The sequence below is a fragment of the Bombus vosnesenskii genome, unplaced genomic scaffold, assembly GCF_011952255.1.
Source record: "Bombus vosnesenskii isolate JDL3184/JDL3185 unplaced genomic scaffold, Bvos_JDL3184-5_v1.1 scf7180000013273, whole genome shotgun sequence".
Taxonomy (NCBI): Eukaryota; Metazoa; Arthropoda; class Insecta; order Hymenoptera; family Apidae; genus Bombus; species Bombus vosnesenskii.
The window spans coordinates 990,102-1,005,238 of NW_022882931.1; the positions used below are offsets into that span (position 1 = coordinate 990,102).

The 15,137-nt window shown below is 43.0% G+C and overlaps 1 protein-coding gene across 2 annotated transcripts in view; it reads left to right on the forward strand.

Annotated features, from left to right (window-relative positions):
- LOC117231751 overlaps window positions 1-15,137 on the forward strand; it is a 201,725-nt gene that overhangs the window by 183,368 nt on the left and 3,220 nt on the right. For both annotated transcript variants that reach the window (XM_033490460.1, XM_033490461.1), the window contains one exon: window positions 4,463-4,504. In XM_033490460.1, coding sequence (XP_033346351.1) covers window positions 4,463-4,504 — 42 coding nt within the window. The remainder of the gene's footprint in view (window positions 1-4,462; window positions 4,505-15,137) is intronic.

A 15,137-nucleotide genomic window follows, 5' to 3' on the forward strand; every position in this document is an offset into this window, starting at 1 on the left:
TACTCAAGAGGAATACGTGTCGCGAAGGACATTCCTCGCGGCCCTTTCAGAAACCTGTCGAAGGGGATTTCAGCCGGAGACGCGAGCATCCGCGTGGGCAGAATACATTTCGTACGATGCTAGCTCGACCAACCGGCCACTGTCGTCGTTGCTTCCCAACGTAACGCCACCATTTTCGTAATATTTCACCAAGTTCCCAGCGAATATTGCGGAAAGTTTCTAACGGAACGTAGTGAGAGAGACTTTTAAAATTTGGTTGTAACAGGTCCGCTATACGTATTGAAATATAAATACTTAAATAAGTCGGAAGTAATGGAAATAAGGATCGTATCGAAATTGTCTATCGTTATATCCCTAAGAAAGAAAAACGTAGTAGCCCGATATATTTAATTCTTGTTGAATAGATTTCAATTTTTCGTGACATAATGCACGTTGTATCGTACGGTTGCTGTGAGCGTTAATCGTAATTAATCCAACCATATCACGAAGTTGCAAAAATTGTCCTGTAAAGAGTAATACGTTTCTTTGATATGATATTTTTCATAACGTATATATAATCGTAGATATCTTTATAACAATTACATAATGAATATTCTCTTACAAAAAAAAAAAAAAAGAAGAAGAAGAAATTGAAATACATTGAACAAAAAAGAATGAAACGAAAGCTACAGTATTCACCCGATTTCCTGAAAAAAGACAAACACCTACACCGCTCATTTTTGTTACCAATCCTTCGATTGTTCAATAGTTTCTATACCGATTAGTATGCAATACCGAGACCTGTTGAAATTTCGACAAATTAAAATCTTTTCACATACTATCGACGATTAATATCGACGGTTCTCCAAAGTTGAAAAGCTGCCCGTTTCTGTAACGCAGTAACGTTTCTGCAGCAAGAACGACGAGGATGCGAAGGGTGCGGAGGCGATGGTTCGGAGGTGGTTGACGGGGCTGACGGCAGGGCCATCCTCGAATAACGCGAAGCGTAACACGTGGGCGCAGAGTGCCCGGAGAGAAGATAAACGGATTACGGCCGCTTTGTGTCAACGTGATCCGCTTCCCGTGCACCCGAATCCCAGCACCGTGCTCGCCGTCCGTTCGTTCTCAATGGGATATTACGCGCTCCAATGCTGGTAACACTGTTCGGTCTGCAGGATGTCGCTTCGACTGATAACCAATTTTCATTACTGTTAATTTAGGGGCCTGCAAGTTGCCGCCGTGAACGCCCGTTCACTCGCGGTCTCTTCTTAACTTTGTTGCTGGGAGAATTCCTTCGGCAGGACCGACAGCTTCTGATCTTTCAATGGGCCTTAATCGGATATTTGACTTGCTATGATTCGTGCGAATATATTGGTTTCTTATATCTTTGACAAGCAGAAGATGTGGATGTTTATGCATTTACGTCGAGTGCAAGTGTGAAGAAATGAATACGAGCATATGCATAAAAATACGTGGAACATTAACATATATATATTTTTTGTGGAATTTGAAATATGAGATAGTTTTATTGAAATTCAGCCTCCGTATCAGTACCTATAGGAATATTTTTCAGATTCATGTAAATCCGCGTAACGGTGTGAGTTTGATAAAGATTGACAAGTAATAAGAGTAGGCGTAGATTGCTGCGAGAGATTTAATTGAATCTTTTCGCGCAGACTACAATACAACAATAGGGAGGGCAAAAGGTCGAAGCCGCTAGATCGTATTTAATTGCGAAAGTGTGGTGACCAATGTGACGCCCACCCTTCTGCAGACAAATATCTGTAGCGAAATGATGAAAGTTAACGTATGCTACGTACTTGAAAAAGTTCTCCAACTGCGTAACTCTTCTATTTTTACTACTCTTGTCTGCTCCTGTGTCGCGGAAAATAAAAATTGTCCACGATGGCGGTTATGAAAATAATTGCGCGGCTATTTGCACGGTAAGCTCTTTGATCCAGCAGCGTAAAGCAGGGCATATAGCGAGAGCTCGGCAGAATGTCGCACGACTTCCGGACGATCAACTGAATCGTTGTTCTGTCACGCGACAAGGTGACCCAGTCAGGCCGCTGGATGACAGGGAGACGAGGCCATTGTGCGACTCAGGATCGGTAATAATCGGCGTCTAACAGTCTCTCTCGCTAAAGACCAGATGGAGCAAAGACAGGTAGAGGGAGTCGCTGTTGGAAGGAGCGACTTGGAGGGAGACCCTTGATGTAGATCCATCGCATTCCCTTCTCGGAGGATATCTCCTCATTGTACTCGCCCCTTAATCAACAGCCCCGTGCAGTCCTCCGTGGCTGTTCGATGCTTATTGATATAGCTCACCCCCGCCTACAACCGTCTCTCAGAGCCACGCATGAATCTGCGCACGCGGAAATTTGCTACGTGTCCTGGAATTAGCTTTGACTCGATGCAAACGAGCTTTTCTTGCTCGTTGTCGAACTATTACCAAATGATGAGCGATATAAATGCAACGACGAAATAATGTTTATTATCAGATGATAGTTGAGCGTTTCTTTGAGCTATACATCTGTAACTATATGAAAATTCGTAGGTTATTATAAGAAATGAGTAAAATATTACTTGTTGATTGCGTAATTAGTAAGAGAGTGGCGAGCTGGATAAGTTAGAATAATAATTTTTCATGAAATATAACGTATCGAAATATAACGTAAAATTCTTTTGGTCGCGAGAAATTGTTTCTCATTTGGATTCTAACGTCAACTTTTGCTATCTCTTCGTTTATTTTCTCTTCTCTAATCGTAACATCTAATGTGTTTAGCAAGCGGAATCCCTTTTACTGCTATGTTTACTCTTCGTACCATTGTATTCTTCTGTATACGATCGAACAGATTGGTAAAACACGTGCGAAGCACCCGTACAACAAGATTCCATGTAACGAAACATGTCCGCATCGAGGACTAGCGATAAATCTCCAATTTTGAATCAATTTCCCTCCGTTTCACGTAGAAAAAGCAAACGCAATTTCACATTTAAACACAGAGTTTAACAATACACGTCACGATACGGAGGACCATCGCCGCTTAGACGTATTATAATTTTATCTTGAAATATTCTGCGGCGATTGCGAGATGAATGCGATATCGCGTGATGTGAAAATTTAATATTCGATAAGCAATATTTGTTTCGTTATTAATACGCGCCGAGTATAACCGGGCATACGATCGCACGGCGTGCATAGACCTGTGGGTTGAATGGGCGTTTCGTGCGCCCACCGTCAGGTATTTGCATGACAACGGGGATGCGCGTATGCATCCCTGTCCTCGGTACTCGCTAATTAGCCGGTACCACATACCGGCGCGGATTAACGAGAATATTGCATTTTTAATAGAGTTCAGCGGTGTGCCGCGACCAGATGATGATGGCAGAGAAGAAGGGCGAGGGGTAGCAGAGCAGAGATTTCAACGACGACCACGGTGCATAGATCGTTGCTTCTGAAGCATCAAACACTTTGATGTCCTTCTTTGTAGGGTCTGAAAAGTATCAGTTAATTATTCCCTGAAATAGATCAGATAGATGTTTGACATTTTTATCACGAGACTTATGCTTCCTTCTTATTTACGTTTTTAAGACTCACTATTTTATTTGTCCGTTTATATTTCCAAAACGAAACAACAGTCTTGCGAAAAATTCGTTGTGTTTCAAATAGTCAAAGAAGTAATAGCGTAGGAAATAAAAAATTGCTTGTAAAAGCTTTAGCGGAGACGTTTAAATCTGCTAAAATTGACATGAACTGCTGTAAGAGACATATAAAGCGTTCCAGTAGATTTCGACAACTATTCGCCAGAAAAAGAAAACGCAAGAAAAACGTACAGTATATTCTTCTTACAAGTGAAACAGCGTCGATTTGCGATTGGGTCGACTGTGTTTTTTTTTCTCTCTCTCTCTCTCTTTTTTTCAAGGAATCGTAGCGATTGATGTAGGAAATCGGAAGAGCTACACATCGACCGAATGTACAATTTTTCCGTGGGTGAGGGGGATCGATTTAGAGGCTCAAAGAAAATCCCGCGTGCATCCCCGGGGTCCAGGCCGGTAGTCGGTTGGTTCTCTGCTTGCTCGTCCGCTCGACTAGCTCCGCTGATTGCTGCTGCATCTTTGATGACCTCGTCCAGACAGAGAAGAGGGTGAGGATCGGGGCCACCCCTGCACGGAATGCTGTGCAAAGAGTGAAATGTTGAGATTGATATTTTAACAGACGGATTACGTAAGAAGGGCCCGCGCGTACGGGGGATGGGAAACTCGAGTGGTTTGCCTGCGCGAATAGAACGCACCGAGGAAAGTGGATCTCGGCTGGCCACCCGTTGATGAATGTTTCATGGGACCCTGACACGATATTTAACAGATCATGCTTCGAAGGACATCGTAACCTTGCGAATTTCCCTCCCTGTTACTCATCAACGATCTCTTCTTAGTTTCAAGAACGCTGCCATTAACTTTGCAATTTTCTTTTCGTTTACAGATTACCATACCCTTGGTCGTGATCGCGAAAATGCCGCTTCTGGTGAGTGATGATTTACAGAATTTCCTTTCTAATTGATAATAGGAAGATTGACAAGAATTTGATTCATTCGTTTGTAAGTATGAAGACACCGAAGTATTCACCTTGTTAAGACATGGAGAATTATTAGGAAATTATTAAATTTGATAAGAACTGTTATCTGTTTGAGACCTGGAACTCTAAGAAAATCCATCTTAAAATTCCAACATCTTCGAGAATTCTCGTTGAAAATTAATTCAACGGAAGACAATTCTTACTCGTTTCGAATTAATAGTACGATTAGCAGATTCAATATACGTAGGTAGAATTGAAAAAACAGCTTGAAATTTTTGAACGGTGGTATATGCGCATCTGTATCCAAAACGACGCCTCTTTACTGCTGCGATCAATTTTGGTATTCGCATTACGTTCGTTATTTTTTAGTTGCATAGATTTTTCACAGTTTCCTGTTCAATACGACGCGAATTTTTTCCATAACTTTTCTATCGAGGATTGTAGCGATCAACGCACAATTTTCCTATTACTGTTGCATGTAGTTTCAACAGGCTTTTGTCGAGTATTCTAAAATTTCAAAAAATCTGATTGACCGATTTGCTAAATTTCGTTAATAGTCGCGTTTTATACTACAGGCTACTAGATGTTCTAATACTTACATACGCATTAACGAAGCTGTACTTATCCATTCGAAATCAAAATCACGTCAGTTAATGATAGTTGATCCAACTTTTGCCTCTCGACTCGGAAATATTCTCACAAATATCATTCGTATCGAATGAGCCGTTGCAAATATCGCAGCGCAATCATGGAAAATCACCGCTTGATGAGTTGCTGACCCATCAGACACCTGCACGCGATCGAAGGTGTAGGTCTTCCGGCGGCGAAATCAAAGCGAGCCTCCGCCTCGCAGCAGCCAACCTTGCTCGTCCGTGATTCTCATCGGTTTCTAGCTCTATATATAGAGAGAAGGAACGCGTACGAGCTGGCTATCAGCCGGCGAGCGGTTATTAATCGATTCGTTGGCCGAATGGTCCGCGGTACTTTGACCTTGGTAGTCAAGCCTTAAAAACCGGCAAGATGTAAATCGTGTACGTAGGTGACCATTATCCGTGAGGGAGAACCGCCGCCATTAATCATCGAGTATTTAATTTACGCGCGGTACACCCGCGCCCAAACCGTCCAAAACTCGATCGAGCTCGAAAATGTCGATTTAATCTTCCCGCCTTCTGTTCCCCGCCGTCTTTCAACCTTCGAAACTCACTCGCCCGTGTTTCGACCTTCTTCGTCCAGTGTTTTGCTGCTCTCAAGACAAATTGTCGTCACGAGTACACTTGGGAATTTTTCTTCCGTTTTTTTTATTTTTTTTTTTTTTTTACGATGTTCGATTATGTAAAATACATCTTGGCCTTCTTTGGCAAAACTTTTCTTTCGCCAGAAAATGTACATTACGGTTCGTAAGACAATTTTCGATGTAAAACTTTAATAAAATAGACCTGTAGTGTGAAATATTCAAAACACCATATAATTTAGTTTTTCATCGCGTAATTGCAACATCTACTTATGTCTACTTAAACGCTATCCAACATCTTTCAAGGAATCTTTTTTCCTTTCAACGAATGAACGACATTCAACGCTATAGTGAACGTCAAAACGTCTACCTAGTTTTTTTTCTGATTTCTAACGTAGAAAGATATATTATCCAAATATACGGATAACTTCAAAAGCAATTACCAGTAGCATTCTTCAATAATATTTTCATCAGTCGTCTAGTATACTATTTTCATTCGCGTTCAAAAATCTATGTACACGGCCGATTGAATAGCGTTCCGTGTAACTGTACTAATTACAGCAGCCCCATTGTGTTCCTTGTAATAGCACTAATTATGTCACTTCGGCTTCCAAATATCGTTACGCAACATTCCTCCAGCATCTTCTCGCGTTGTAGTTTGATACCTTAAAAACTTCATAAAGCGCGGATCGGGTTTACGAACGAACCGTGGATCACAGACGGCGGTTCAATTAACCGGCATCGAGATCGTTCCGCGTCCTTAAAGCGAAAGACGCGAGAGGAAAGCGTGGGCGAGTTGGAGCGCGAGCAAACGCTGTGCGTTATTAATAACCGATAATTTAATACGTTCCCAGCCATCCAGCGTTGCTCCAGCGCGCTCTCGATTCTCCTTCTCGTGCCTCGATACTCCTCCGCGCGTACATATGTATCAAGCGTACCTCCGACGATCGATCCGACCTGTAGACGGGGCTCGTCTATAGGTATTGATCTAGCGACGACTCGAATGAAACGATGCCACTGATCCGTTTTTGCCCGCGATGACGTATTCCTTGGGACAGGGATATATTTATTTGCAGTGCAGTCTGGAGTTTTTCTCGAGATCGACTTCTTATTTCATCGAACCTTCCATTGCCAAAGATTTCCCCGATGAGTCGATGTGCATCGAAGAATCACCTTGATCTCGCGATCGTTTGGAATTTTTCTTATTTTTCATTGTCTTGTTTTCTTTTTCTTTTTCCTCCTTTTTTTTTTTTTTAATTATGCTTGGTAATTTGAAATGGCAGGAAATTAAGAAGAGAGAGAGAGAGAGAGAGAGAATATGCATTTTGTTTGCTAGATCGTAGCGAGGACGCGTTTCACGGTGACATCGCGGATGGTGTAAAATCGCTGGAGACTCGCCTTAAATATTGTAGCATCTCATTAAAAACGGCCGCTTCGACGCGTCGTCGAATAATGACGCTATTCCCCGCGGTGAATTCGCGCTAGCGACGGCTTGCCTTTCGTCAATAAGCCGTCGCTCAAAGAACCGTGTTGAACAATATTATTATTAAACAACGGCGAGATTTCGGGTCGGCCGGCAGAAATTACTTACAATGATTCATCGTGGTATTTTTTCTATTTCGCCGCTAGAATGCATAGGAGGAAGTAAGGAAGATCTGCCAAGACCATCTGCATGATTTTTTAAACTACAAAACTCGCCGTTGAATTGACAAACCACGTAATTTTCTCGCAGTCGTTAAGGTAAGGGCGAGAAGCTTGTTTGCTTTGAAGAGAGTCAGCTCTCAAGAAAATGTGTATTTTGTATAATAGGAGTTCAAGTTTGTTAAACCTATCGGAGTTCTAATTATAATATCGTCCAAATGTATAGACTTTAACATAGGCGCAAGAAATTTTCATCATTCGTTTGCCATTAATTGGTATATTTTAGTAACGTCATATACATTACTGTTGATATAAATCGACTGGATTGTCCAGTTTATAATTATAAATAGCGACGTGTATCGATTGATCTATTTCCTTTTCGACACGAATATTAAGATATGTATTGCGTGATCAGAATTTCGACTTTGAATTTTCCGAATGTATGGAGGATTACGGTTAAAAGTAGAATGGGAATGGAATAGAATGGGCAAAGGAGTATCTGCGCTGAGATTCGACGACGTAATATTTCGCGGAGGTGGATTTACATCGAGCCAAAGTCCCAGCGTGGGCGAAATCTAGACGCGTCGGCAATCAGAAACACATTATCGGACGAGAGCGGCTCGGTAATACGTCCCGCTGCGCTCGAAAATATGCTCCGCTCCGCTTTGCCCGACGCGTTCACCGAACGAAAAAGAAAGGAAAGAAGGAAAATGAAATGGGACAGAGTGATCTTTGCTATCGACGTCGCAGGAAACGTGAACGCCGCGTCGAGAGCTTCTGAGCCGTCGAAAAAAAACGGATTTATGATTACCTCGAGGAATTTTCAAATTCTTCTAGTCTTGCTTTTTCTCTTACTTGGAACCTATTCGAGCTAGACTGGTTGCAGCGAATGCAGTGGATGTGTGTCATTTTGATAAACATGTCGGAGCAATTAAATAAATACGAGAACAACGCGATATATCACGTTTCCTATTGTTTGCAGGGAAGATTTTCAAATTCAATCACGTTGTCGATGTCACCAAAATGGTTTACGTATAATAGTTGTCAACGATGTATACGTAGAAGTTTGTAAACCAAATGTTTCCTATAGTGAGTGTCCAGATACTTTTACGAGCCAGTGTATGCTACACGTACATTTGTCTGAGTACGATTATGTTATTTCGGTCGTTAGATGTTTCATTTGTCAGAAAGACAGTTGATCGTTGAGTATAGTTTGAGAAAGACGGTACTGTAACTTTGAAGTATCGTACCATCGAATTGAAAGTCTATTAAAAGGGTGGACTGAAGAGAATTCGCGAGAGCGGGAGAGAATGAACGATGAGCGTGTCGCGATAGACCGCGGCAACGTTTCCTTGTCGGCGTTTCATCAGAAAATGGCGTTGTGAGACGCGTATCAAGTGCCATTCTTCGTCAGTTTCAAGATGAATCCGCGGATCCGCTGCCACAGGCTGCCACGACAAATCCATGCTTCCTCAATCCTCGGAACAGCTTCCCTGGTCGATCGATCCCCATTCACGTTGTAGAGGAACGACCGAAATATCATCGAACGCCAGTCACGGGATGCCTTTCGAAGAATACTATGGAAAAAAATGCCGTGAAACGGCCGTGTCTCCGTAGAATTCATTTTAATCATCTCCACCTTTTTCCTTCGCCGGGAGACTCACCTTCCGGCCACAGAGGAGAACTTTCTCCCTCTCCCCCTCACTCTTTACTCCACTTTCTCTCTGTCTCTGTCTTCTTCCACCCTCTTCTATATCACCCTCTCTTTCTCTCTCATTTTTCCTCCCCTTTCTTCTTTTTTAATTTTCCAGCCTCTCTCTGTCCGCCAGTAATCACGGCACTATTACACCGAAACGTTTTTGATGAATTCGTCAACGAACCAGTTCGTTTCTCGGTCTCTCGCTTCTTCTCGCATTCTCTTGCCGCTGGTATATCTCTCTTTTCTCGAGCGGAGCGCCTCCGGGCTGTGTGACCACGAGATCTTACGAGCCTGCGAGGCCGTAAGGAAGCCTCTCGTTCACCGGCGGCGTCGAGAAAGACCAAGATCGGGAACAAAAAGCGGAAGGAACGAGCAGTTGGGAGAAGAAGGAGAGTGGAGCCAGCTATCCAATCATCCAGCCAGCCAACGAGGAGGGCGGCGATCGTCCGAATAATATTTCGACGTGCGGAGATACTGTGCGGAGGGTGGGAACGGGCGAGAGGTTGGCTGGTTTGGGGCGGGAAAAACCGCGAGGGAGAAAAAAATAATATCTCTGTTTGCTCGCCATCGTGAATGTAGGACTCAAGATAGCGGCACGGACTCGAGGATATTTTTTCCACGGCTAAATGGGTCGGCTGTCTTGAGTTCGCGGATTCATCTTGCGGATTCCTTTCAGGATGCAAGCACAGCCTATTCAGGGAACGGGTCGAGACGAAGGGATATGTTGGTGCGGCATTTAAAATCCTCGACCGCGGCCGGGGGATCTTTTGGATCAATTGGCTGAAAAGCGTTGCTCGATTTTTTTTCTTTCTCTCTCTCTCTCTTTCTATCTGATTCCGGGACTGCATTATCATATTCATCGGCTTCAATCCTCGAGACTCGGTTCGGTTTCTCTCTTCAATCTGACTTTTATTCCTCGTTGCCTGGCGGCTATACAATTAATTCGGGTCGAAATTTTGATTTTCAACGGATAATTTTTTCATTCGCTAAAGTTCCTCTGTAAAGATCTTCAAGTTGTTTTCCACGCATCTTTTCTTTCTCTCGTTGCCTCCCCTCCTGCCAGCGCCGCGTGTAGACTTCCGGCGGCCCGAGCCAGCTTTTCTTGCCACTTTCTTAACGTTCCTTTAACGTCTTTCTATAGGCATACGAGAGAAGCAAGAAACAGCATGTTAAATGCAAGAATGTTAATTAACAGCATTCACCCGACGCCAGACGAAGAATCATGCGCGCACGATCGGATTCAACCTCGTACGTCTACTCGTTGACAATTACGGTGCCGAGACAGAATCTTGTATTACCCCTGGTTTCTCGGTACAAGAACAGCACTCGAGCATGTTTTCTCGACGATCCATAAGAAGAAGAGGAGGCGCGCCGCGAATCGCGAACGTCGAACGAGCGATCTTTCCCATTGAAACAACCCTACCCTTTCCACCCGTTTCCAGCGAATAATTATTTTAATTCTACGAAACGCTCGCGGCGTGGCACGGCGCTCTCTTTCCGTGCCACCGTGTAACCGCCAATCGCGGTTCGGCGCTTGGCATTCGAAGCCAGAGAAACTGCACCGCGGCTGTTTTCTTCGTTCATCCACGTTCATCTTCTTCTCTTGATTCTTCTTTCGGCTATCAGAGCGTGGAAAGGGGCGAGAGATCGGCGAACGGAAGCTAGTAGAGGAGGAGAAACGAAAGGGAGAGAGAATGGAAAAGACAAGAGAGAAACGGAGCGCGGGATCGGATCGCCGGTGAAGTAAAAGAGAAAAGGAGAGGAAAAGAGCGAAAAAGAGGGACGACGGCCGACTGGACCATTCAAAGTTCCCAGGAGGCAACAAAGGGCCAGCAACGAGCTGATCAAATTATCCAATTCATTTGGATTGGCGAGCGAGCGAGCGAATAAGTGCTCGCCGTTACCAAGAGGTCCACTTCACTGCTTTCGAGCACCATCCGCCGAGCTATAAGACGCTACCGTCCAAATTTATGCACGTTCCATGCCACCACCCCCTGTTTTCAAGATACTAGAGAGCTTCTGACAGTGTTGCGGAAGACCAGCGGCTACTGAAAAACACCATCGACTCTCATCTTGCTCTTGTCTCGACGGAATACGAAGATTCTTCATTTTCCCAGCCGAATAAATGGAGATATTTTTGAGCGCGTACAAGCGCCGAGCGAATTGATACGACCGCTATGAGAAAATTTCTGAAAAGAGATTTCGCGAGGAAAATACAGACGAGGTTTACGCTATGCTCGAAGAAACGAAAATTTCTATGAAACAGCGAGATCTGGAGTATCCCACAAGATAATTCAGTTTGATCTTGGAATTAAGCACGCGTTTTTACCAATCTTTGCAGCATTCCAAAAACGCCGATCATCGCGAGCTGTGCGTACGATGTTAACGAAACTTTTTCTTTTCAAAAGATATTCACGATCAAGCAAATTAATCCGATCTTCGGTACTATATCGCATTAGAATACCTTCTTCATCCGCGAAAAGAACGTGAAAATGCGAAACGCAATAAAAATTAATCTACTTTGATCTAATAGTGTTTCTCACCCGCGAAATTCCCGCGTATTTGTGATTTCTCATAAATGCGTAAATAGATGATGACGGTAGTTCGACAGTGTAAAACGCGCGAATAAATAGACGTGGCTGAAAGAATTTATAAAAAAAAAAAAAAAAGAGGAGGCTGAAAGATTGCGGAGGAACGCGAACTCTCCCTGCCAGGAGAACGCTAAACGACAATCTCGACGTCAAACGTCGACGTTCAGGAAACTGGGAGGAGGCCGCCTCCCCGGCCCCCGACATCCCTTCTTCTCGTCATATTTAATAACCCACGCACACACACGTTCACGAAGGTCCACGTACGGGCATTAAACTCGGCCGAGTGCGGAGGTTCGTTACGTACAATGCACCGCTGATTGACCAACCAGATCCGCCCTGAAGTGGCGCACGGTTGCCGTCGCAATATCGGATCACACCGTTGCCCCAATTGTCAGCGCCGCTATCTTTCCTCCCCTTTTCGTATTTTCGTCAGGTCGATTCCTTCGCTGTCGTCGATTTGTCGATACCTTCGCAACACCATCTATTTTCACCCTTTTTTCACGCCTCGAAAGGGTTAACCGATCGAATCCAGTCTACTTAACCGCGGTGTTATTGTCAGTGAAGTTTTCTGTGATTTTATTGACTCTTTCGTACAATTCAGTTAACACCATTAGTAGACGGATTTTATGCTTTTATAGGAAATTCGGAAGTACAAAATCACACAGAATGCACATGGTGTGGAAAAATGAAATATACGAAATACGTATTGTTATTTCTAACAACAGTTAGAAAAACAATTTTCTATCGATGTTCTACTTTTTTAATTATATTCTGGAAAATACGAATTCGCATGAAAATCCGTGGTCTAACCGTTGGTACAATTTTACGAACTATACTGTAACAATACGCTGTATCGATCAAACGTATGTCTGCAATAAATATCTCGCTACAAATTAATGGCAAATTTTATCGATGCGATCGTGTGACAATAGTCGTGTCTCATTAGAGCGTAACATAATAAAATTGTAAAATGTTTCCTATAAAATATACAGATAATATACTCGTAAAAGGTTTCTATGAGTAGACAAATATATTCATGGGCCATCATGTACCACATATTCTAGTTGGACAAGTAACATTTCTTAGTCGTGTTTTAATTTTTCATATGCTCATTTCTGTTAACAACAATTCAACGAAGAAATGGATGGATTTATGAATTTATACGCGAATCCACGAATCGCCGATGGATTCGAACGCTGTGCGAAAAAAGAAGGTTGATGCGGGGACGGACTATAAATAAGAGTACGCGTCATGCGATGATAATTCGTCTTCGCCGGCTCGACACCTCGAGGGCCCCCGGGCATCCCCCTTTTTAAAATTATTATCGGTCGGGAAGAGCCGGTGAAAAACTTCGAATTCGATGTATGGTGCCGAAGGAACAGAATGAAAGGGGCTTCCGGCTAGACAGAAGCAGAGACAAAAAGAGAAACAAGGCTGGGGAGAGAAAGCGGCGATGGATACAAACAACCGAGAGGAGCTCGACTCGTGAAAAATCAGTTTGACTTGTTAAATCCAGCTGGAATGGCAGACCTGTCTTTCTCAAACAAATATCGACTTGTACGAGTGACGAAGCTTCTGATATTTTCGATAATTCGTGTATCGTGCTCTTACAATTAGGAAGACGACATATCTTTATTTGCAACAAAAAGCCGCAGTCTACCGATTTCCACTGTTGGTTATTTCGAGAATATCAATCGACGTGAAAATATCGAAACAACAGGATATTCGGAAACGTTGAAAGAAAATCAGAAAGAGGAAGCGAAAAGTATTCGTGGATTCGAGTTACACGTAAATTTATTACGTTTATTTATTTTATCTTATTTACGTATCCATTACACGTAGAATAACGTACAATACGAAACAACGTAGATATTGAGACGAAGATACCAACAAGTACTGTTATACAAAGTTTAGACAAGTGTACGCACAGACATATAAATATACTTTAGCAACAAATACATAAGTTTAATCCATATCCGATGAGATCTTCTTACGTTATATAATATAATATAAGAACAAATCTACTTGATCCGCGTGCTTATTCGCGATACTTATTCCGCTAACCGTATCAGCGTGACTGAATATCGACTTAAAAGCCGGCACATCAAATAAGAGTGACAGAGACACATTAAAATTGGTCAAGTCTAACGATGGCTATTGATTTTTTTATTTATAACATAACGAAGTACAAAAAAGTTCGCTAACATTTCTACGCTGTTCTAAAGCTGATTAAACCATCTATTCATATCTCGTGTAAAATCCTCGAAGAACCAATAAGGCGTGCAAACATTTAACAACGAGGAATCAGAGCGAAAGGCGGGAAAGCGAGAGAGCATTCTCGCGGCAATCGTGCGACGATGTGGTAATCAATGTTGTGATACGACATTAAGCGGGCATCAAGTAGGTTGGCAGACCCTTGGCACACACACGGAACCCGGCAGCAGCATCGGCATCAGGAACGGCGCAGTCTGCCCCTGGTGGAACAGCCCACGAGACGGCCAGGAGACGAGAGATGGGGCTAGGAACCCGGGGGTTTGGGTAACCAACTCGTGAAATTCAATTACCGAGTCCGCGGGGGCGGCCCTTGCAGAGGGTGAGAGCGAGAGAGGGTGATCGAAGGGGAGGGAGTACACGTCGGGAACCGAACTGGAGGACGAGGGGAGAGGTTTGAGGTGAAAAGGGAGGAAGGATTTGACTGACAGGTCGAGAAGGAGAAGCTGCCTGACGCGGGCCTAACTCTCGCCTATCTAACGTCGAATCTTACACCGTCCTTCACCCCTGTCGTTTCCTGGTCCCTTCGAGTAGGAATCGAGAAACCAACCCGAGGGGGGAGATAGCAAAATTGAAATTGTACCTACCGATATACGCGCTATCGCTCGAATGTGTGTCGGCACTCGATTATTTTCCATTAGACGTAATTTAGTTAGAAAATCGCGATTAGGGAGACTCGCGACGATTTTAGTAATATTTGAACCTACACAATGTTATCAAGCGGAAAATAATGCTCGATAACTTATTTCGTAGCAAATATAAACAAAGGTATTATTCCCTATTCTATCTGATATGATCGAGCAATTATCTCTTCATGCTTCTTCAACACGTCTTAGAAATAATACTTTGTTGTGGCACGGGAATCCTTTTGGGCTAACTTTAATGTACTTCAAACACTCACTGAAGGTAGATTTATCGTAATTTACCTTCACCTTTCTATATTTAGATATACGTATATAATAAATGAAACTAAATATAGAAAGGTGAGGGTAAATTACAGTATTACGGTATAACCAAGTAATGTCAACGACCCAAGGTTTGTTTTCTTTTTTAGTATTAGGTATTAAGTATTAGGTATTGGTATATATCATTGTCTCCTTCAGTGTTTAAAACTAATCTTATTACTTTGCCACGTGACTTGCCACCAGA